Source organism: Linepithema humile, chromosome 2, assembly GCF_040581485.1.
Source record: "Linepithema humile isolate Giens D197 chromosome 2, Lhum_UNIL_v1.0, whole genome shotgun sequence".
NCBI classification, from domain to species: domain Eukaryota; kingdom Metazoa; phylum Arthropoda; class Insecta; order Hymenoptera; family Formicidae; genus Linepithema; species Linepithema humile.
The window spans coordinates 35,625,916-35,649,821 of NC_090129.1; the positions used below are offsets into that span (position 1 = coordinate 35,625,916).

The 23,906-nt window shown below is 42.0% G+C and overlaps 5 protein-coding genes and 1 long non-coding RNA gene across 9 annotated transcripts; 2 read left to right on the forward strand and 4 right to left on the reverse strand.

Moving 5' to 3' along the window:
- Window positions 1-52: 52 nt before the first annotated feature.
- LOC105679360 (cytidine deaminase-like) lies at window positions 53-2,246 on the forward strand. Of its 2 annotated transcripts, XM_067350069.1 has the most exons (3): window positions 53-338; window positions 1,197-1,361; window positions 1,552-2,246. In XM_067350069.1, exons 2-3 carry the CDS (start codon window positions 1,337-1,339, stop codon window positions 1,956-1,958), a joined length of 432 nt encoding a protein of 143 aa, XP_067206170.1. In that variant the 5' UTR covers window positions 53-338; window positions 1,197-1,336; the 3' UTR covers window positions 1,959-2,246. The 2 variants fall into 2 exon arrangements, with proteins under 2 accessions (XP_067206170.1, XP_012234761.1); XM_012379338.2 differs by lacking the exon at window positions 1,197-1,361 and having other exon boundaries at window positions 76-338.
- On the reverse strand, window positions 2,065-10,893 carry mTor (serine/threonine-protein kinase Tor). The gene is made up of 7 exons (XM_012379330.2): window positions 7,412-10,893; window positions 4,526-7,287; window positions 4,273-4,415; window positions 4,027-4,167; window positions 3,177-3,801; window positions 2,739-2,916; window positions 2,065-2,535 (listed from the first exon to the last, which is right to left on the reverse strand). Exons 1-7 carry the CDS (start codon window positions 10,891-10,893, stop codon window positions 2,520-2,522), a joined length of 7,347 nt encoding a protein of 2,448 aa, XP_012234753.1. The 3' UTR covers window positions 2,065-2,519.
- LOC136998073 (uncharacterized) lies at window positions 10,826-11,340 on the forward strand. Its single transcript, XR_010888645.1, has 2 exons — window positions 10,826-10,963; window positions 11,304-11,340. It is a non-coding gene; the product is annotated as an uncharacterized lncRNA (long non-coding RNA).
- Window positions 11,341-11,522: 182 nt separating this feature from the next.
- Prp6 (pre-mRNA processing factor 6) lies at window positions 11,523-15,334 on the reverse strand. The gene is made up of 9 exons (XM_012379357.2): window positions 15,175-15,334; window positions 15,008-15,067; window positions 14,793-14,919; window positions 14,182-14,732; window positions 13,323-14,103; window positions 13,003-13,218; window positions 12,575-12,916; window positions 12,155-12,498; window positions 11,523-12,013 (listed from the first exon to the last, which is right to left on the reverse strand). Exons 1-9 carry the CDS (start codon window positions 15,267-15,269, stop codon window positions 11,734-11,736), a joined length of 2,796 nt encoding a protein of 931 aa, XP_012234780.1. The 5' UTR covers window positions 15,270-15,334; the 3' UTR covers window positions 11,523-11,733.
- Window positions 15,335-15,561: 227 nt separating this feature from the next.
- LOC105679374 (uncharacterized) lies at window positions 15,562-17,283 on the reverse strand. The gene is made up of 3 exons (XM_012379362.2): window positions 17,113-17,283; window positions 16,338-16,614; window positions 15,562-16,255 (listed from the first exon to the last, which is right to left on the reverse strand). Exons 1-3 carry the CDS (start codon window positions 17,131-17,133, stop codon window positions 15,945-15,947), a joined length of 609 nt encoding a protein of 202 aa, XP_012234785.1. The 5' UTR covers window positions 17,134-17,283; the 3' UTR covers window positions 15,562-15,944.
- A 777-nt stretch (window positions 17,284-18,060) lies between these two features.
- Window positions 18,061-23,748, reverse strand: Pfrx (6-phosphofructo-2-kinase). 3 transcript variants are annotated; one of them, XM_012379359.2, is made up of 7 exons: window positions 23,614-23,748; window positions 21,539-21,966; window positions 20,924-21,295; window positions 20,539-20,640; window positions 20,212-20,446; window positions 19,671-19,798; window positions 18,061-18,460 (listed from the first exon to the last, which is right to left on the reverse strand). In XM_012379359.2, the coding sequence occupies exons 1-7, from the start codon at window positions 23,690-23,692 to the stop codon at window positions 18,404-18,406; spliced, it is 1,401 nt and encodes a 466-aa protein (XP_012234782.1). In that variant the 5' UTR covers window positions 23,693-23,748; the 3' UTR covers window positions 18,061-18,403. The 3 variants fall into 3 exon arrangements, with proteins under 3 accessions (XP_012234782.1, XP_012234784.1, XP_012234783.1); XM_012379361.2 differs by lacking the exon at window positions 23,614-23,748 and adding an exon at window positions 23,269-23,569; XM_012379360.2 differs by lacking the exon at window positions 18,061-18,460 and adding an exon at window positions 18,594-19,480.
- Window positions 23,749-23,906: the final 158 nt, after the last annotated feature.

Sequence of the window (23,906 nt, forward strand, 5' to 3'; positions counted from 1 at the left end):
CTTCTTCACCAAGTATGCCATATTAATAACCATGATACAGTCATTCGCAAGAATATTTGGGCAAGCGGCGAGCCATGAAGAGCACTTTGGCAGATTGCAAAACGACGCAGCCAATCAGGTACACTACTTCGCCCTTCCCACTTTTGTTTATTTCCTCTCGCTTGATCACTCCCTCCAGTTATTTTCTTATGTTCACGAGCCTTCTAGACTTAAATACCCTAGGCAGTCGTCGACACGGGTGTGTACGGATCGACGTTAGTTGCCGCTGAATTTTACCAACAGTCCAGCGATTCTTGGCAGAATGAACATCGGGGAGATAATCGATTTCACGACGCTTGGTAAGCGGACACTCGTCTCTACTGAAGTGAACTTTTCCTCCTCTCATCACCGATGTAAACATATGTAATCTCGATCGATCGCCCTTAACTAGTCGAGCAATATCGTTGTATGACGAGCAGGAATTGTTAAAAGTCATCAATGATATTTACCTGTGCACGCCGCGTTTTTATCTGTGCACGCCGTTTCATTTCCATATGTTTTCACCGCGCACGCTCAGCAAGAACCGCTGAAGAAAATCTAAATGACAAAATTGCATATATAACACAGCAAATATAATTTTTAGTCTGCTCAGTAATCCTTTCAAATGACCAATCATGTAACATGTTTATGACAATTTATTATATGCTGCATATATAAATTAATGAGAGAGAGAGAGAGAGAGAAAACATACCGTATCAATAATCAATCGTTCGATCCTGCGTGATTCAAAGTTTGCTTTGCAAACCATTTTGTTTCGTCAAACTAATCGATAAGTACCTATGCTTTAGATTTTACTTTAGCGCGACATAATTTTATTCAATGAATAATTAGTACAAGTTCGTATCTTATCGATATTGAATTACATCACATCCGCGAACACACTCGATAAACTCGAAAATGCTGTTGCGAGCGAAAATTGTCGATTCTGTCAAATCATCATATACATAAAAATGTGTATCTCATATCATCGCATCGTTTGATATATCGTACTGTCACAATTATATTTTACAATAAAAACTTACACTTATAAATTGGAGTTTCCACATAAAACACCCGTAATGCAATATATTTTTGGCGTAAAACCGTGCAATTGCTTAACGTTTAAATGAGCGCACATCAAGCGTTATTTTTATTATATTTGAAATGATTGTCCTTAGAGTGCGCGCGAAACGTCGATTCCATCCATAAGCTTTACTTTTGGTGCAAACTGTACAGTTTTACTTACGTGCAAAGACGACGACCAATCAGATCGAACGAACTGTATAGCGCGGGATAATTGATCCTACATTCATAACTGATGATTAAAAAAAAATGTATTAAAGGTACAATTTTCATAAACTGTTCAAAAAGAAAAACTGATGACAAAAATTAAATTATATTAGAAATTACAACTTTTCAACTTTCATTCTTGAATGATTTTTAATTATATAACGTATCTATCTTGCGACTAAACGTAATCATCTGTGGATTGATAAGGTAAAATTAGTTCGCTAACAAACATATGTTTTACAGATGCGGATATTCAAGAGCTGATAAGGGAGAGCGCACTGGTACGCGAGAATTCGTATTCACCATACAGCAAATTCAAGGTCGGCGCAGCATTACGATGCATTGACGGCAGCATTTCGCGGGGCTGCAACGTGGAGAATTCCTCCTTTCCGGCAGGTGTGTGCGCCGAAAGTACGGCGATCGTAAAGGCCGTGTCGGAGGGGAAAAGAAAATTCACAGCGTTGGCTGTAATCGCCGAGAAGCAGAACAGTACCACGTTCACCACACCGTGCGGAGTGTGTAGACAGGTCATCGCCGAGTTCGGTAACATACCCATTTATTTGGCGAGAACCGATATGAAACAAGTTCTGCGAACTAGGACGGATGAATTATTCCCATCGCCGCCGTTCGACACAAACAGCACTTTGTAATTTATTTCCATTCGGTGATAATGTTCAGAGGCTATAACAAAAATGCGCTGGATTTTTCCAACAATGTATTTTATTCAAACATTTGTTGAGAGGACTGAATGTAGACTTTTGTTATTTATTTTATAACTCAATATCTCAAGCTTTATTTCAATGGATTCAAGATGGAAACGATGCAAAAGTATTATTTACAACAATATAATAGATATATTCCTGCAACGGATAAATTTTTTGCAATTTATAAAACGATCACTAGACGTAACACTGAAAAAAAAAGTAATTGCACCGTAATCTAGCTTTAAAAAAAAATTATGAATGCATAAGACGTCAACTAAAGATCTGTAATGTATATGATGTTGCTAATCTGTACATCTATTTACTATGATTGTGATCGTTATTCTATACATACAAACCAACAATAATACATTATATATATGTACACATCATACGATTATCATAAAGTTAAACGTAAATAATAATTTTGTAAGACTATAAATGCAAAAGCTGGTAATTGCATAAGTACTTCATCTTGGCTTCACCTCGGTGAGATGATTTATCTCACTTTTACCAAAATGGACACCTGTAATATAATGAAATCTATACGCATGTTTTTTATATAATTTATACAATTGTTTCTTGCAAAAGAAATTCAAATGGTTTTTCTAAGCGAATTGTTTATATACATATATAACATCAAAAAAAAAGATATGCATATGTTGTAAATAATAGAATGTCTAATAAATAGTTGTTTTCAAAAATTTCCAACTTCAAATAATTACGTACCATCCAATGTAGCACTGACAAAGGTTCTCGTTATTCGTAGCCTGTTGGATTAATAGATCGACTTGTCGTCGTACGCTGAGAGACTCTTCGTGCGAAAAATCGCGTCCCGTCAATTTGTCCCTGACTCTCGTTATAATAGCTAAAGCTTTCTTGTTCAGCGCTTCCGGTTGATTATCAGCTGCGAACATTGCAAAAACAGATGTTGCATACATCATGGAATAAAAATGATGTGACAGATGATTTAAAATCCCTAACAGCTGGAATTTTTAAATCAATTATAATCAAAAAGATTTATAAAGTTTTGACCTTTATCAATACTTTGATATCAATGTGATGTATGTTGCAATATGATAACGTTAAGCATTAATGTAAAGGTAAAAATTTCATAATTTTATTATTTGATTAATGTAAATTAAAACATGTGTGTATAATCTTTACCTCCGTTTTCGATGCTACACGGTACACCTTTTTTTGGCAATGTGGCGGTAAGAGAATCCAGCATATCACCATGTTCCTGACTGCTGCTGGCGCTCATACCCTGAGCATCCGATCGCTTGCCTTTGGGCACTGCATTGTCCATCAATCTCCAATTGAGAAGAGGATCGTAAACGAACGCTTCTAGGACCGCCATTAGGCTGTCCTTGTTTCGATGCAACACAGACATCACGGACTCGCAAGTTCTTCTATAAGTTCCCTCGATACCAGTCACCTCCATCGCGTTGATTAGCATTCGCGTCAACCGGAACGGTATCTTCTCCGGGAATTTTTCGCGCGTCATCGCCACCTCGAAACAATCTCCAAAGTCAATGTGCAAGATTTTACCGCTGAGACGATCCAGCATCAAGTTAGACGGATGTCGATCGCCAAGACCGAGTATATATCCCACCATAGACATCACAGCCAGAGAGCGCGTGTAATTCGTCCTGCGATCGAACCATACCTCGCTCGACGGCGACTTTAGCCACAAAAGTCGCGCCAAATCGTCGCCATGCGTATGCTCGAGCGCGTGTTCGAACACTTCGACTTTTTGCATAAGCATGAGATGATCGTAATCGGGTGCCATCTAAAAGATGAAAGATATGAGTTGTGAGAAAAGAGAAAATATAATCTACAAAAATTAAGGGTTATTGATGAAATAAAAAAAAAAATTTTTTTAAATTAAAAAAAAAGCGACAGAACACGGATGTTGGCGCGCAAAATATTACAATACGTTACATTCTGTTATAAATGAATAAGTTATATATTCTTATATATAAAATCTGTTGCACACTCGTAACTGCTTGCTTACTCGTAACATTATCCTATGTTCGATGTTCAGTAATATCTTTTTCTTCTCCCTGTAATCTCTAATAAGAGTATGAAGCGTATCACAATGCGGCACCCAGCCGATAAGCCCACTGTTTGTGGACAACGGGATCACAGCGTATCTCTAAACACAAAATCGCGAGTTAACAAAGTAGTGTATAATTCACATACACACACACATAGACATAGAGACATTTCCATTTCTATTGCAATAATTATATAAACTTACTTGAATAGTAAGATTTCTTCGGAATGTATCCGGGTCGTGTAACAAAAGAGTGTTTACCAGACCGAATAATTGCATCACCCTTTCATCTTGTCTTAAATCTTCGTGACCTTTTAGTAGGAACATATAATCCTTACCGTTGCTACCTGCAAAATACATCAAAGTAAGTTAATGCTATTTGTTCCACACTTTTAGATTTAATTGTCGCAACATTTTCATCGAATTTACTTTCAAACAACAACAACAACAACTGCACCTTTAATGCACAGCTTCCTCGGTCTCTGTTTGCTAGTTATCACTTGCATAGAGCTATGAATGCTCGCTATTCTCACTATAGGTTGGCCGGGACTGTAGCTTCCTGGTACAGCCAGCTCCAAGTCTCGACAGAGCAGCAACTTCGGACTAACGTATTGCAGTTCCAAACTGGTCAGTTGCGGCAATTGTCGAGAAATCCTCCGGAATACGTGATAATACAAATCCCAAGCCTGATTCAAATCTCTGACGTTTCGAGACGCTTTGTATCTGTGACACCATTCTTGCGCCTCCATTAAATCCCTTCCATAAGCCTGATTGAAAGACGTCTCTTTCAAAGTTTGCGGCCCCCTTTCGAGCATAGCGTGTAACGGTTCCAACGTATCGAACATGCCCCGAACATTCCTCTCGCCAAAGTACAATCTACTAGCTTCCTCCAAGCCTTCGTGCCACAATTCGTGCCACAAGATCGCGACCCTGATGAGCTCATCGCTCGCCATCATCGCCTGTTGAACCAACGTCGGACTGTGCTCGCACATGCTCTTCAAGATTTTGTTGGCTGCGGTCTTCCTCGCGTGACTGGCGCTCTTCGAGGCCACCGTCAATGGATAAACTAAAGCCTGAGGATGTGTCTTTCCTATATCTATGAGAAGATGGTGTATGCTACGGCCGACCAGCCTAGGTGTATCGATCCTGGCTATGAGCTGCGGGATCACTTGCAGCCACGTATTTATCTCTATTAACCTCTTGCCCTCGACAACAGCTTCGTTCACCTCCGTCGACTGGCCGTAATCGAACCAGAGCGTCAGCAGACGGAGGGTGTCCTGTAAGGAATTGCCATCCGACAAATTGATGGACCTGAAGAACCCCTCGACAGCTGGAACAGTGAATTGAGATATATATTGCGAGCCGGAGAGATTATTGCGCGCTCCATTGCCGGGTGCGGTTTCCGCAGCCGCGGAATTGTTGCCCTGTTGATGCTTGTAGAATAAAACTGTCTCGTAGTTGGTGTAAGCGAAGGCGTGCCACGCTTTGTACCACGTGGGATCGTGTTCCGTCGCGGCGGCGTAGTAAGACAGTACCGCGGGAATGGAGTGCTCGTTTATGCCTTGCAAAGCCTCCAGCCACTCGCCGAGCTTGAGGTAACATCTCGCGAGCAGTCTCTTCTTGCTCTCGTGCTGCTTCTCGTCCTCTTGATTTATTATCGCTGACGTGGCTGGCTGTAAGTAAGACTGCACGAAGCGCTGCAACTGACCGTAAGCTTCCTCGCGCTTGTTCGCGACCCACAAGTGTTTGCAGTAAGCGAACGTTACTTGCGGATGAGTCGTCGGCAGTGGCTGATCTGGAGTCAAAGAGGGATCCATACCCATCAACATCACCAGTGTCTTGTGACACAGCATCAAGCTGCCACTCTTCCGGCAAAGACTGGCATATTTCAGCCACGTGTACATATCGTCCTGCGGCGAAACCACCAACGTATGCACCTGTATGATCTTCTGCCAGTCCTCCACTATCCTCTGCCCACCCTGAAGCCTCTCCCACCACATGGCCTTGATGGCCGCCCTCCGTTCCGGCACCAGCTTGAACTGTATCACCTCCTCCAATTCGGCCAGCTTCTGCACCTCCACCATGGCATTGTACGCTCGCTGATAGCTCTCGCCAGCCATGGCGGTCAGCTCGGTGTCCAGCAGATCCCTGGCACTGTCGATAAGCTGATGCGCGACGTTGTACTGCTCGTCGTGGATCGCCAACACCGCTCTGTAAAACGCTCCGTCCTGCGTGTCCTTCGATATCAGTGAGACGTACCTCTGCATACTCTCCCATTGACCTAGACCCCACGCCGCGGCTGCTGCCATCCTCGCCATCCTCTGCTTGATATCGTCCATTTGATTCGACCATTGTTTCGTAGCAACTTCGTGCAGTTGACCCCATTCGCCGAGAGCCTCCAGACAACGCATCTGTCCCAAGGTGGACTCCACATCCGTGCAGTCGCTCTCAAGCCGTTCCTGGTACAGCTGCAACGCCTTGTCCCAGTTGTGAAGTTTCTCGTACCAACGTACCTGAACTTTTAGATCCTGCTGATTGTGTTGATTCATCACGTATTCCAGCAAGCCTTCGGCCGCCTCTTTTTGCTGCAGTTTGTTATTGATGGAGATCAAGGACTCGAATACGCTGCTGCTTCTGCTCTTGTGAAATTCGTCCTCCTTGTAGTGCAACGCCTTGGCGTATGCGCGACAATGCATAGCCGTATCCCCCAGGATCTTGTTATCCAACGGCAAAGGACCCTTGTCGCAGTGCTCCATAAATTCGGCTAGATTCAGAATGGTCTGCGTCACCTCGGTAGGCAGATCCGGAACCATCAACGCTTGATGCAGAGTCTGTATTAGTTCCGTGCGATAATTCTCGTTCAATTCGGTCCAGCACGAGACGAATGCCGCGTTAAACAAATCGCGTGGCAATACGGCGTATGTTTGCGCCAGCGCCCAGCACGATCTAAGAGCCGGCGACGGGGATTCCTTGAGCAAACCGATGGAGAAGCATCGCAGCCACTCGAGCCAGTCGTCCTTGGACACTCGGCGCGTTGCCGTCCATGCTTTCTGCAAGTTCGAAGCCGATACGTGTAGCCTCTTGATTGTTGTTGTTTCCGAGGGCGTGAGGGAAAGCTCGCGATTCTTGTTGCGCGAATGTCGCAGTCTCATCAGCAGGAAATCCTCGCCGTCCGCCACGGTCGTGTCGGTGAGAATTTTGTCGACTAGAACGTCGTACCTGAAAATATTTACTTTTAGAGAAAGATTGCAAAGATCACGGAGCGCGGAGAATCATATAGATAGTAAGAGATTTCTTCCGTCTGTTGAAAAACAAATACAAAGCGATGAAAAGGAGTTCGTACCTGGAATTGACTATCTTGTGCTTTGTCATAATTTTCTGAACCAGCACGATAAAGATTTGATATTTTTTGCCCAGTTGCATTACGACAGCGCAAAGCGTGTCCATGGCCGTGCTTCTCAGCTCCGGGCATTGGTCCAACGTACGCACCAGGGTGTGGACGATTCGCGATGCGAAATCCGTAAAGTCCAGCGTATCCGCCAGTAAATCGACCGTCTCGAGAGCGACTTTATTCACGGCTAGCGGGCAGTCGTTCGCGTAGAACAGCTTCACGATTGGCGGCAGAACGAGGTGCAGATAATTATCCAGATTGCTGCCGAATGTCTGCAAAGCCTGAAGCAGCTTCACCGTCACCCCGCGATCCTTGCTGTTGTCGTGCGTCAGCACCCTCAGTATCGGCGGCATCAGCTGCGGCAGGTAGATCTTGAACTCCGCGCCGAGAGCCACCGCAATCTGTTCGACTAAAAGAATCAACGTGCCCTGCAACGGACTGTTCACAGTCCAGAATTCTTTGATCAAAGCAAATATATCGTCCAAGTAGTTGCGTATATGTTGCTTCACGATGGCGATGAGAACGGCGAGTTGTTGGAACAGGAACTCTCGAAAGTTCATATCCGCCATATGTACTACATTCAAGAAGCTCGGCATCACCTGAGAGATGTACGGCACGCACTTTATACCGAGACTCTTGAATATGAAGGTCACAGCTTGTACGACCATGGTGTGATGCTGCGACAAGGTCGGCTCGCGAATGATTCTCATGAGCGTCGTGATGGCGATCGCCGGATAAAACTCCTCCAACGTGGACGGCGACATGTTCACCAGCATCTCGCTGGTCGTCAGGTCCTGAGTATTCTCCACGTCGCACTTGGTGTCGGCCATCGAGGTGAGCGTGTCCAGCTGGCAATCGATCTGCCCGAGGTTCATCTTGTGCTTGTAAGGATCCAACGCGCCCAACAATCCGAGCACTCTGATAGTCTCCCGCCTGATGATCGGCTGCTGCTCGGTCTTGAGAAAGTTAATGAGCACGTCGAGCAGGGACGGGTACTGCATATACGGCTTCACCACGTGACCCGTGCTACCCACCAACTGGCCAAAAACCCAGAGCGCCACTCCCCTCTTCTCAGGCGAGCTGGCATCCACCAGCATCTCGAGCAATATCGACGAGAGCTCGGGCATCCATTGCTGCATCTCGGCGCCGTTCACCTCTGCCAAGTCACCGATCGCGCGCAGAACGGCCAGTATTACACCGGGATTCGGATCGGATTCCTTCAGCTTCGGTACGAGGACCTTCAAGATTGGCTCCATGTACGGTCGGACGAGTCTCGGCGCGGTGACAACCAGATGATCCAACATCCGCGCGGCCTGCTCCTTGTTACGGCCCATTCCCGAATGCTCCAACTCCGTGAGAAAGTGCACCAAAGTCTTTCTCAACGACGGCATGACGTAAGCAGGATTTAACGTGCTGAGTCGCCCGACGGTGCGAACCGCCAGTTCTCTTATCTCAAACATCTCGTCGTTCATAGCGATAAACAGGGCGGATAAATTTTCCGCCTGCGCCAGCTGCACATCGAAGGAATCGTCCAACGAGGCCAACACCCACAGACGAACATCGGGATCCGTGTCGGTGATACCCACCACCAGCAGTTTGTCGAGAACGGTCGAGACGGTGGTGGTCACTGTAGGACCAGACTGATTCAACGTTAATCTCAGTAATCTGGAACACGTCTTCACAGCTTCCAGCCGGACTTCCGCCTGTTCCGACGTCAAAAGCTCCGCGCATCTCTTGACAAACTGCAACAGCGGATTATTATCAAAGTTGAACGTGCCGAGAGTCTTGAGCGCGAGTACCGTCGACGAGACGTCGTCCGCTGTGGCGTTAGGGCTGCTCGCCGTCCACGGAGCTCCGGGGTGTCTCAACGGCTTTTGCATCAACACCTGGGATAACATTCGCAAGAGACCTTGAGATATATCCACTTGCAAAGACGGAATGCTGTGCGCCAGTTCTCTCAGCGCCGTCGTCAATATCGGGCTCAATCCCGTTTGAAACATGGGATCCAACAAGTCTCTAACATCGGAGGCTATGACTTGCTTGACCGCGTGACTGAGCAGAGTAATGCAGACGAATACCGCCGGTTCCAGAGTGATGCGTTTCTTGCTCGGCGTTTCCTTGGACGGCAACAAGCTCTTGATCACTTCCATGATTTTTGGAAGATACGGATTTATCGCGTCTTCCACCGCCACGGCTATAAAACCAATCGACGTGAAGGCGGCGTAGCGGTCCTTCTCGCGGCTGCGTAAAATCAACAGAAGATACGCCAAAGACTCCTTCAGATGTTCCTTGATAAATTTTTCCTTATTAAACGCAGCGAGTCTCGGTAGTAGCATCATAAGAGCGTGCTGAATATGCGGATTTCTAGATATCTTCTGATTCATAACGTCGTTGTAAATATCGTCCAGCCTTTCTTGCATCAGACACCTGCAAACCGCTGATTCGTGCGCCGGATATAATGTATGTTGAGACGCGGAGGCGTTCTGAGTAGAACCGGCCCACTTGGACACTATTGTTGTCTTCAGGCGTGGCATCAACGAAAGTATATCGTTTTCATTTTGCGTAGAACCGTTCAATCTCTCCATTAGAGCTTCATAATTCCTCTCCCACTGCACGTTGCTGCATCTCAGAAGCTCATTCAGTACCAGCAATGAGCCGTGTATTCGATCGTCTCTATTGATGCCTCTTTCCTTAGTGTGAACTTCTGCAAATCCATCTATCACTTCGTCGTAGCACTGCTTGTACCATTGGGACTTGTGCATCTGCTTCGCCGTTTCTCTCTGAGCGGTGACTATAAGCGCTGCTCTCAAAGCTTCCACAGCACCTTCTCGTATAGCAGGTTTAGGATCGTGTATAGCGTTGAATATCAACTCGAAAAACGGCGTGACTTGTTGAAAGAAGTACGTTGGCACAGAGACAGCGAGTTCCCTCAGCACGAGCACGGCGGCGTGTTTTCTACCCTCGTGTCTGTCTGCGCCAAGCCATTCAAAGGCACGTTTCACTTCAAATTCCACATATTCGGCAGTATAAGTGCCCGATACTAATGCCAACTTTCCAACAGTCTTTGCGGCTAATTGCATAACGCCCACGTCATTGGAAGGTATCAAGTTTCTAAGATAATTGGCAAACCGTACCGTTCGTGTATTAAAATTACCTACGTCTGCTCCTATAAGGCAAACTATGGCTAGTATACCACCTTTCTTCTCGTTTATGTCAGAGGCGGATACCATTTCAAATATATGATGATTAAATTCGTCCATAAAAGCTGTAATCTCTTCCTGCGACGCTTCTCGCAATTCTCTCTTAACGTACAGACACAAATCGCGTGCCGCTTTATTACGTGCCTCGTCATTTCTCGACTTGAGTCGTTGAACAAACTGTTGCATCACCGTACTCGACATTGTTTTGGATGTATAAATCAAGGTGTAAAACATAGCAATTTCATTAGATGTCTATCGTCTAATAACTGAAAAAACAATTTGGTTATTAACCGCAAGCGAAAAAGTGAGGTTAAGTTACGAGAAATATCGTATAATTTTCGCTATACCTATTTGACATTATACAGATTTCTCATTGTGGCGCAGCATTGTCACCAACAATGCGTTTGCTTCTGTTTTTTTGGCTGAAAGAATCGTTATCCATACAGAAACGAAACTAATTTAACCCTGTAAACATGCCACATCTTTGATTTCTCGTGCTGCAATTATTCTGATTATAGTTTGTATTTCTCCTTTTTTATATTAATCTGACAAATTAGAATAGCTACCTTTGCGTCGAAACTAAATGCTGCTTATCTCAACACGGCTAAGAACACGGTTAATAAGAAAACTAATATTTCTTCCAGGCCTACAAGATTCATAGTCTTACTCATAACCTTAAAAGCGTATGGAGCGTTGTATCGAAAAGTCGACTCATTGCGCATGCGCGATATATACCATTTATCAAGAGGAAGCACACATCTAAGAGCAACAATAAAAAAACCAATTACTTTCATCCAGTAATTTAAAAAAAAATTATTAAAAATGCCATTGTTGCTCAAACTTATTCGAATATCGTAGTCCTGTACTTTTAACATAATTATTATTATTATTTTCTCTCGTACAAATACATAATTAATATACACACAATACACTTAACATATAGTACCTTTAATAAATAATACAAGACAGCAGAAGATTAAAATCAATCGACCTTTCCTTGATTTTATTTACAAACTTATAGTAAGACATTTTTGCAAATAGTTTTTCAGAATTGTGTCGTAATTAAATTTTCATTTATATGGGAATGGGCAATTCCTTTGCTACTAATATTAAGATCTGATCTATACTCAGGCACCAATTTGCTATATCTTTGGAAACTTTGCACCAATGTTCGCCGTGATGAGGTTCCGCAGCGATGCATCTCTTCTTTACATCTTCCTGCTGTTCTTCCGTGCCGTTTAATAATTCGAATTTATAAAAATATGCCCACGCATCGCCTAAATCTGGATCTATCTTCACCGTCCGATTGAACCAATCTCTGCACTTTGAAATCTTATGCTCGCACCAAAATAATCTGTAACGGAGAAATTCGTATAATTTTCGCATCATTTTTCACTCCAATTATTTAGAATGTAAAAGGATGTAAATTACTTTTACACCCTAAATAATAAGTAGTAATTAAATGCTTTTACAACTTAAATAAACGTAAACTCACTTTGATACTGCCAAGAGAACATGTGGATCATGTTCGCATTTCTTGAGAGCGTCCACGCTTTTAGTTTTTCGTTGAGGTCGTGGTTCCATAAAAATTGCCTCCGCCCAGAGTAGACCAGATGTGGGGCATTCTTGTAACGCCTTAGCCATTAACGTATTCGCCATATCGCGCACACCACCGCTTTTCAATTCGTTCCGTATAGATTCCAGCCATAATTCCGCATTTTTAGGATTCTTAAGCCTGGCTTTCTCTAGAACTGAACGCGCTTTGGTCACTTGGTTCTTCCTATGCTCCAATTGAGCCAACAGACGCCATATAGGTATCGAATTTGGGCATTTCTTAATCTGCAAAATATACAAAAAAATTTGTCTTTATACACGCGCTTGCACTTACATTAAATTTGCGTGAAAGATCACTTACCGCCTGGTTGTACGTCTCTATCGCCTTGTCCAGATGGCCCTGCTGTTCTTCAATTTGACCTTTCATCAACCATAACTTAGGAAAGTCGTCGAAAGCTTCGAGGGCCTCCTTTAAAAGATGCAACGCAGCTTCAAGATTGTTAAGAGCCCACTCCAACTTGGCACTTTTCATCATCACTCTCGGTGTCGGCGCCGAGGCTCTAGCTTTCGCCAATAAACGTCGCGCTCTTTCATATTCCGAGTTTTCGGACTCGAGTTTTACAGCAGCCAACCAAATCTCTTCGGAATTCGGATTAGCTTGAAAGGCGAGAGACAAAATACCTCTAGCTGCTGGTACGTCGCCCTGAAAAGAAAAATGAAATTGAGAATGAAAAAGAAATAAAGGTCGAATTAAATGCGAATCAAAAGTTTGTATGTGAATGAACTCACAGCCAGCCACTTTGATTTTGCACCCATCAACCAGAGCACTTCGCTCTTAGGGCAATGGGCGACTGCTCTTTGCAACAGTGCTTCCAGAGATTCTCGCGTTCCATATGTCTTCTCAAAATAAGCTGCGCGCAGCCAAATTGATTTCTTGCTGGGAAACGTCGTTAATGCATACGCATAAACAGCTCTGGCGCATTCCAATGCTCCTTGTTGAGCACACTGCAAATAACATATTCTTAAATATATGCAAATTAATCCCTGCAGAAATATTCACATCATTCTCAACAACTTGAAAATGATAGAGAAATAATAAGAAACCTTACGGTTTCCGCGTCTTCCATCCAAGTGTGTTTCCTGTCCTCCTCTTCCACTCCGAAGCCGATAATAGCTTTGACGATAACCTGGCAACAATGCACCGCTCCTGCTTTCTCAGCTTCCATAGCTTCCTTAAACCAATGCTCCCTGTTGATTTCTACGCCATTCGCACTCAACGAGGATATGGCGCGATCGATGATCTTTTCCACCATGTGTTTGTTGCCATTCGCCTCCTCCAACTTTGCAGCGGTAGTCCAAATTTGTCTGTCGGTCGGGATGTTCTCTCGGGCCTTGTTCAACACTTTTCTCGCGTTGTCGTAAGTCTCTAATCTAGCGAGAGCGAGCCATAGATCTACACTAGTCGGACAACACTCGACCGCACGGCTGAGCAAGATACGCGCGTCTTCGGGTTCCTCCAGTTCGACGGCTGCTTTCCACAATCGCACCGAGTTCGGGATGTGTTCCAACGCCTTTCGGTACACTTTCCTTTTCGCCTTCACTTCTATCTCCAAGTCTGCGGCTTTTATCCAGATTCTAACAGATGTCGGAATATGTCGCACTGACTGAGCTATCACCGCCTTCGCCGTGTCCGGAGGCTGCAGTCTCGCAGCTTCCAGCCACAAATCCTCTGAAGTGGGATTCACTTCGCAACCTTTCATTATTAAGTTTCTCGCTGCCTGGACCTTTCCCGTCACCTCTTCTAAACGCGCTGACGCAATCCACGCGGGAGGATGGTTTGGATTAGTCTCTCTGACGGATTTCAATAACAATCTAGCTTTCTTTATGTCGCTGCGAAAACAAGAACAAAAAATTAAACATCTGCTTACAAATTAAACAAAGCAATTTAGAGATGTAATAGTCACTTACTTTATGTCACCACCATAAGTAGGTATCATGCTCTGCAAGTCTGTAAGGTAACCTTTTGGATCAACCACGGTTTGGCCCTCCACAGAATCGGAAACCTGATTCAACTTCACATTCATCAGTGTGTTTCTAGCTTGTCCAATTTTCCGAAGATCAAGATCTCCTGTCGGGGTTAGCATACCGGGTGTCGCCACACCTGGCATCATGGAGGCTAGACCGCTAGACGGATCAATACTGGTAGACGTTTCACCTCCCAAATTTCTCGCTAGCACCGAATCTGGCAATGGAGTGAATTTTTCCGCTCTTGGATTACGCTGTTTACGATTCCTAGCGTCTCCCACCTCGGGAACGTTTCTCCATTCGTCCTCTGTTACATTGACCAATTCCCTTTTTAAATCTGAGAACTGCTGCTGGATTTTTGGACGTTCTTGCCGATAGCGTTCCAATTCTTCTCTGAGACGCTTCTCTCTGTACTCTTTACGCTTCTCATCCATACGTTTGTCGATAGCCTCGTAAATCGCATCTGCTTCTTCATCATCTTTGTCATAGGGATCCTGACATTATCACAACATTATTACTTCTAGCATTGACTAGTAGTATTCTTTAGTACTTACCTTACTAAAAAGAGAACCTCCATATCCGGAAAACTCGTCATAATTTGAATCATTCAAGTCTTCCTCATCTTCCTCTTCTTCCTCCTTCTTCTTCGCACGTTTTGTGGGTGGTGCATGTCTATCATCACTGTATTCGGAATAAAATGTAATATATAATACTTTGTATGTTTCACGTATTATTCAAGTCATAAAGAAAATATACTTTTTCTACTTACGAAACGTCATTAGCATCTCGAGCAGGACCGATGTCAGACCGTGTCGTGAATCCTGTAGCTCTACAATGTAAAAAGAGAGGTTAGATACATTCAAATCATAATTTTTACACTCATAGTTGACAATTGTATTAATATTTATATGTATCATGTATTGCGTTAAAATTTACCCTCTGCCAACACCAGCAACATATCCCAAAGGTGCCGGTACGCCCAAAAAGTGCTTTTTATTTCGCGTATTTAGCGAAACCGAGGGAACCGCCATTATGACCGCTTGTTATGTTGTTATGTGTAGTGTTCTTACGAAGAATTCGTATTGTATGCGATGTCTGATATGTACCAATGACCAATAGAAAAAAAAATTTTTTTTTTTTTTTTTATTCTCTGTCTAACACCAGATTTATCCTAGAAAAATATATTTTTTATTGGATAGCAAATGGATATTAACGCAATGTGAATCTCCCATAAAATAATCAAATAATTTAATTTAGTATTCGTGGCTCGTCCATCATACAATAATTTAAGAGAATAAATAAAGCTATAAAAGCCAGAGGCAGTTAACCTTGCTCAAATTTTTATTTTCTAAACATGTTTACAATACTAGAACAATACGTATTTAAATCAGTATGCGTGAAATATTTTGTGTGTTTATAATATATTTTGTGCAAATTTTATGATTTTCGAAAATAAGTGTTTTACGCTTCTTATGTCTCAGTAAGTAAGATATTCTAATTTCAACTTAATGGAATCAATGTTTAAAAAAGTCTATACAGGGAAATCCTTGTTTCTACTCAATCACTTTTATTATTTCAGAGATTATATTCCTAATGTAATTCCTTGGTTACATTTAATTCTATAGTTATCGAAACGTCAGTTAATTTATAATCAATTGAATTGCTTGAGTTATATTCACTTTGTCTTTCTGCTTCAATCAATCAATTTACAATCCAAAAGGGTTAGGCGTGGTCGGATCGAAGCACATTATAAATCTAAGCCAAAGTAGCTTGTTTAAAATGCCATTACAATTATAACTAGCCACTTGCATTCTTGGTACCCTGTGCTTCGGCTTGTGGTCTTCAGGATCAGGTAGAAAAGACGCCAGATCGTCAAAATCTTTAAAGAAGAAGCTCTGATCAGCCTGGTCAGACGATTGATCGCTTTCTTTAGTCACATTTTGAACAATTTGGGCATCGCTATTGATGTCGGTTTGATTAGTTGCCTCCCGCTGCGCATTGTCATTGATTTTCTTAACTGTATAAAATCAAGACAGTCTCATAAAATAATATTTTTACTTTAACGATTGCACTCTCTTGACAAGAAATCTTTTTCTCACCTTTTCTCTCACTGTCTTTTGCAGGGAACAATGAAATTTTCATCGGATTTTCTAGCTCGATCTCGGCATACCGATGAAATTTCCAGAAGTTGATAAAATTTACGCTTTCAGGCAAGTCAATTTCTTTGTCGGATTTCGATGCATCGTCTTCGTTCGGCGAACGACCGATTTGTGGTTGATTCGTGGTTTCTTCATCAGGTGATTTCACGACTGGCTCGATCGGCGACGATCGACAATTGTGCATGATGATGCACAATAATAGCAGTAATTGTACAATCTAAGAAAATGATTGAATTTTTATAAACGTTATGTCGCCTCGAATTTAGCGATTAGTGTAGATATGAATGTTTAAGAGGAAAATAATATTGTTAATAGGTCATGTACCGTTAAACCATCTGTAAAACGTTACATGTTTGTGTGTTTGAATTTCGAACAGCAACATTCATGTTTAACACGTTGACTGCTAGCAATGTTAAAACTTTTCTTTTTATGTTTTAGGCCATACGACACTCCAGTCGTTGTGCTAAATTTTTTAATACACACGATCGAACGATTTAAATTGCTATAAAATATGTCGGTATATATATTCGTGATAGTGGTACAAAAAATGTATCGTGGTCTCTGAAGAGCGGTATCGATACAACGGCGAACGTGTAATAACCAACGTGTTAATTGAAATCAATTTAATTATAATTAGAAAAATCAACTTGGTATAATATACGAAATCATAAATGTGTTTCGATAAAAAAAAAAAAGCCAGAAAGGCGTTACATACCTCTGAGTATTTCGCAAACATACTACTTATTGACAAACACGAAGTAATACTGACTAGTCAAAAGTGCTTTCCCTTCTTATATAGATGGACAGAGGTACCTTTCAGAAAGCATCATTATTTTCTTTTCCAAGTAATCTTCTCAAAATTTTAAAATACTTAATCGCGAGGGAATACAATGCATAGAATAAAATCGTGTATCGGTTTTCATGGAAGCATAATAAATATTTCTTCTAATTTATCAAGCAGGAATTTTAATCAATGGATAAACTTATAAAATTGCATGTGTTATTTATTATGTTTCTCAGTGATTGAGATACATACGTATCGGTAATCGAAATCCGTAATTCAACTGCTTAATATACGAGATTGTATAACGTATGTATTAGATAACGAAGAATAGAAGACTGAAATTTTATATTTTCGGTAGCTTATTCGGAAGTATTATATCGCATGATCAAACATATCAATAGTTTTACGAGTATTATTATCAACGTCACAATTCACAACATTTGGATTTGCCTCGAATCACCCCGCGGAGAAGCATTTGACTTGATCCGAGGGTAATTTCGAAATAATGTTTCAAACGATAATGCGTATAAAAGTACTGCAAATTCGCAAACAAGGTGTGTTGAAGCATTCACCGAACCAGAATAAGATAGAAGACTGTTTTGGAATCGTGTACAGTAGAGCTTGTGCACTTTCAATATCTGATTTTCCTAGTTTCACACACGCATACACACATCTCATCTCCCGAAGCTCCATAGATATATGTGTGTTTGTGTGTATTGTCTCGCATGTTTCCGGTAAGAGGAAAGATCTCAAAACGCGCGACTTGACGCTCGTCGTATTGCTAACAATAAGGTTCAGAAAAATTCAATATCTGAAATGTTACCTAAAAGTGTACGGTCTACGGGCGCATATGCACATCATCATCTTGTATCACATACATTTTTCTTTTCCTTTTTTTTCCTCTCTTTTTTTTTTTTTTTCTTTTTTGCTACCTACCTAGACGCCAATCGAAAAATATAAAAATCACATAACACACGCACTGTCGTCATGCAGAACTTGAACTGTCGCAGAATCTTCCTGTCTGTGTCTATTTCATAGGATACACTGTCAACATTGTTATTGCGGTACGTCTCGTCTCTATACTGTCTGACGTAGGAAGGAAGGATTCGGATGCGCTGGTTTACGTATGGGGTAGGTTGGCAGCCAGCTGCCGAATCTATGCTGCTTCAGCGTTATGTCAACGGTAGGAAATAGCTGCGCCGTGCTTACGAAATCGTTGTTATCACGTGCGTAGTACTTTTCCGTTTCCTCGGAATCGTTCTTCTAGATATCCCGGGATCTGAAAATTGAAAGTTTCACAACGGGCATTTTAGCATTTGCCAACATATGCTGCGGAGGAGATGCAACGATCTACACATGCGTCGTTGAGAAGGATGTAACATTCTATCAAGGATATACGTTCTACACGGAGGTTTATTGCGAAGAGACTTTTTTTATTGTCATGCCAGAATTAGAATCACTGCTACAACATTTTAATCTTTGATCTCTAATGAATAATCTTCCATCGCAGCGTCGTTATTAATTATTATGTCTTACACAAAGACGTGACACGTTCCAAAAGTACAATTGGCTTTGAAAGTATATATATTATTTAGTTCTATCATGCATAATTGAAATTTAATTCTTTTCGATGGATTGAAATATATGAGTACACATTTTCTTAGCAGTTCGCTTCGTAATCGAAATGTACAATTCTTAAAAATGTATCGTTTAACTCCATTGTGTAAAATTGCAATTTTTTAAATCCTGCTTTTTTTCTGATCGCTGCATGTTGCATATATGTAATTCTATTTATATAATTATATTAAACTATTACACAATGATAAGTAAGATTGAAACAGTTATCACCGTATCGCTATAAATCGTTTTAATATGATAATATACACATAGCATCATAATGACATCATAATATTAATGCTTATTATGAAAGATGGCACGGACAATTGTAAATGATTAACAATCTTTTAGTAAAAACCTCTGTGTGTGTGTGTGTGTGTGTGCGCGCGTGCGTGTGTATACGGTTAGGACTGTAATTTTTTACACAATATTCGAGAAATATACTATTTTATAAATTATATATTCATCTATAAAGCGATCTAAAAATATAAAATTTTAAAACATAAAATTCCAACACACAAATATTATGCTTGTCTACATAAATCTAGATTTGGAAAAGATGCAACGAATATCTAACTTGATGAAAAAGATTTTGTTTTTTGACGAATGCAGATGATTCTAGGATGAGATTTCAATTAGATACAAGAAAATCGTCCATTTTCCATTACAGCTAACAGGCGCTCTGGGAACATTAAAACATAAGCATCGCATAGGAATTATAATCTTTAAACGGTGTAGTAGTCAAAATTGGCAAGCAAACGGAAAGATACTCGCATTCACTGTCTCTCTAATTATTGGCAAGCAAAGCGCGTTAACAATATGCCGGGGGGAGAAACGGACAAGTACTACGAATTTGTTATGATTGTTTCTACCTTTGGTTTCGGCCGATGAGTGTCCACGGCTTCTATCGGTAGTCGAATGTGCTCCACCTTGCAACCGTAAGCGACAGGTGTTAGTTTGATGATGGTGTGCAAAGGAACTTCCAAATACGGCAATTCATCTGAAATAGAAGGAAAGTAACTTGGACCAATTGTACGATATTCCAAAAAAATTTGCACGACATTTTGCACGTAAGCCTTCTCACGCAAATCAATGTCAATGTCGTGTTAAAAAAAGAGGAGAGATCGCACGGAATCGATAACGAGATTTCGTGGATGAGAGAACGAGCCGAGATCTCCGCGACACGATGAAACGAACAATTACGTCACTACAAGCCGCTCTCGCATGCACGAGTGTTTATCATTTATTTTCTCGAGGTTGCGATACGTCGAAGGTGAAGAGTTGTGCGCGACAACTCCGATATTCCAATATCTCCATTCTCTCGGACGTCAAGCATGTTAAATATCAGGCGTCGACAACTATGTTTGAATCATTTCCTTCATGTGTGAGAGCCTCGTAAAATATCTTACTGACCTGCGCTCTTGTCCAGGAAGTAAGCGAATAAACAGCGTAGAACCGCCTGATGACTAACCACCAGCACGTTACCCTGACGTTCCAATTCCATTATCACAGGCTCCAGCCGCGCGACGAGATCCTCATAACTCTCCCCGCGCGGATAGCGATACGAAAACTTGTTTTGATCTCTCGCGGCGAAGTCCGTGGGATACTTGGACGCGATTTCCTCATAAGTCATCTCTTCGCAAATACCCTGGGATGATTCACAAAGAAGCACAGATAAGCGACTGATTATTTAATCAGTTAACGTGTTTATCGGCTGAATAATTTAACACTTCAACTCACGGCGTCGATTTCATTGAGAGCCTTCCACCTTTCCTGCGGCGCCTTCACGTCGGCCGCGGTTTGGATGGTCCTCTTCAGCCAGCTAGTCCACACTCTCAAACCCTGTATGCAAATAGACAGCTGTTTATCATAATATGGAATGTAATCGCTTGGAGCCGAGCGATTGGAGCGAGATGTGGAGTACAAGCGGAGCTCTTACGTAATATTCGATCGTTAAATATGTAGTGTTTATGTAACAAATTGCTACACGAATTGTTATCTTCAGACTTTTAATAACTGGCAATACAAGAATATTGATCAGTTGGACCATTTTCATCGCAGCCGATTGTAGAATAATAATACACGGGCATACGTATAAGATGAAGACGAGTCGGAAAAGGATTACCTGTATGTTCTGATCAGCGATGTAATCTGCCAGCGCCTTCGAATACTCGCGCCCCCGCTCGGTTAAATCCGAATCGCCGCCTATCCTGCCCTCGAGGTTCATCAGGCTCTCACCATGCCTGGTCAAGTAAATCGTGCGTGGCACAATATGAATGTTCATAAGATAGTAAACTATTCTACTTTGTATATGGCCTTCGTGCTTATGGACGAGCACCTTCTCGCCGGTGTTGTATATTTTCATGAACGACAGGTCGCTCTCGCGCTCCTCGTCCAACGGCTGATATCGCTCCTGGTAGTGCTCGATTCGCAGCATAAAGTCCGCGAGCACATCCTCCTTCTTCATATTCGCGTAATCCGGACTGCTGACTTTCACCTGAGCGACAGAGAAATCGCACGTGAGGCATTAATTAATTTCGAATAAGAATAAAAAGAATAAGAATCTTCTAAAATATGTGTCTCAGATCACAAACGTATATACTTTCACAGCATGAATGTTCACTTTATCATACCGATAGTATCTCCAAAATTGGGATATGTCATTATTCCGTCAACATCAATTCAACTACATATGTAGATTTTTATCGTAGCGTTCAATTGCTATTTCCAAAGCACATACTTCCATGATATTCTGCTCGACGATTTCCGGGTCGTTGCACACCGACTCGACGAAGAAGAGCTTGAAACCCATCTTGTGAACGACAATGTCGCGTATGAGCTGACGTCTATCGACGGTAGAATTGGTGGCGTCGAATACGGCTACCTCGCCGTCGCCGCTCTCCAACCAGTGGCAGACATCGTTCAGGGCGTCCTTCGCACACTGCGTGCGTATCGCCATGGCCTTTATGTTATCGGGACGGAAAAACTCGTGACATTGGTAGGCCGTGGTGGCGTGCCGCCTGTACTCGCCCAGATTGAAGACCTTCGTGCTGATGCCGATCCAATTGAGGTAACGACATAGTTTCTTGGATATGTAGGTCTTGCCGCGAGCCGGCAGGCCAACCATTGCGATCACATGAGGCTTGTTGACGAAATTTGCGCGTTCACCTGCAAGAAAGAAATAAAATGCTGTAGACCATAATCTCGACATATTGGATGGAATTCGTAAAAAACATCGATTATCAAACTATTAACTAATAGAACGTCTCGAGATTAAATGTGTTTTGTCGATTTTAATTTTAATAGTTTTCAGAATCCGTTCTCAATTCGTAATATTATATCAATATATAGTTTTGTACAGATTGTAGCTTATAATTTAGATATTATCTATGTTTGTGCCGTCGCATTTTGTTAAATTTTATGAAAGACCTTCGTGATTACATCACACTATACAAGTGGCTTAAACGCGCGACAAATTCATACGAGACTGAATCTAATCGGATACTAATAAGTAGACGCGGAAAATCGTTTCTCGTCGAATTTGGCGTCTTTCGCGTTGTAATCAACGTGTGTAACGCATAATGTCTCATCACTATTGAAATTTACTTCAATTTTAATCACCAATCTGACATTGAGATATACTTTAATAATGATAAGATACTTTGGAATTTGCCCGACGCGGTTTTTTCCATATATCAATCTCCTTTAAATCGGAATAATTTATTATCAAAATAAATCATTGTATCAAAAAGGTGCTGTACATTGTCATCGACAAAATTGTTGCATTGACAAAAAAATATATTATTCACTCATCATGAGCTACTGATAAATAATCTTGTTAGAAGGGTTTAAATTTACAATATATAGACAAACTTACGTTAGCTTCTCTCTAAAAAATATAGGTCAGATAGAGAAAAATAGAGAATAGCGATAGTGCACACAATTTTAAGTGATCAAGTCTTATCGACTCGGCGTTAATAGTGTCGCTTTATCGCACGACATTGTTTTTCATTCATCCTACGTGAGCATCCATGAATTTTTAGATCCGGTTGGCATGTTATTTTTTTTTTTTGTCGCGGCGAGTTTTTTTTAGCGAATTTGACGCATTATCTTCACCGGAACGATTTATCTAACTAGCCTACTTCCTTGAATACAATTATGTATACATACGACCGCATCAAAGTGTTCATCTTTGTGCATAAATGTGAAGAAAAAAACAGGTCGATTGTCAATGAATTGAAAATCATAGCAAAGATTTTTTTTTCTTTATTATGCTCGCTTTTATATGTCTCGGCTGCTACAGGTTTTATTGGCAAAAAAGAGAAAAAAAATGACACAAAAATAGATTACAAATTATCTTCCCGTAATCCAAACACCATGCGTGTCAAGACGGTTTCCCCATTTGCGACAGATTTAAAATTTTCCTCTGTAAGAGAATAGCGGCTAAAGAAGTCTGTCCTTATATTTTACCTCTTTGTTTCATTTTGTCACCCTTGATTTAACAAGATGCTCCGAAAGTTTTTTCCTCGTACAGATAATGGACACGTGTTTCTGGCCTGCGCGCCGGGTCTGTACTTCCCGTGCGGAATTTCACGGACGAGATCGCGAGACTACGGAAAGCGCGGTAATTGCTCGCCAGGAAAAAGACACCCGGTACATTGACCGCGAGATCGGCGACCTTGAACTTCCTTCGAAACGCAACCGCGAACGCGAGCTCACGTTCGTCGCACGTGTCTGATCACTCAAGTACGGAGGGGAAACAAAGGGCAAGTGAGAGATATAATCGCACACAGAAGCAGACACTGAGAATATTACCTCGGATCGGGAACGGCTTCGTCTGAATGGTGTCCGACGTCGGCGGCGTGTAGTGCATCTCAATTTTAGGATCGGTCATCCTTCGCGGGACCCTCAGCAGAGTTGATTTAGCCGTCGAGAGAGCGAAAAGGTGAGAATGAGAGAGAGAAAGAGAAAGAGAGACAGAGAGAGAAAGAGAACAGTGAGGACTCGCGTGCACTCATGCGCGGACTACGCGCATCGTGTCGACATACTGGCCGACTAGGAACGAGCACGAAAGACGCACGGTCGCGAGACGGCCGCTGCCGTCGCCG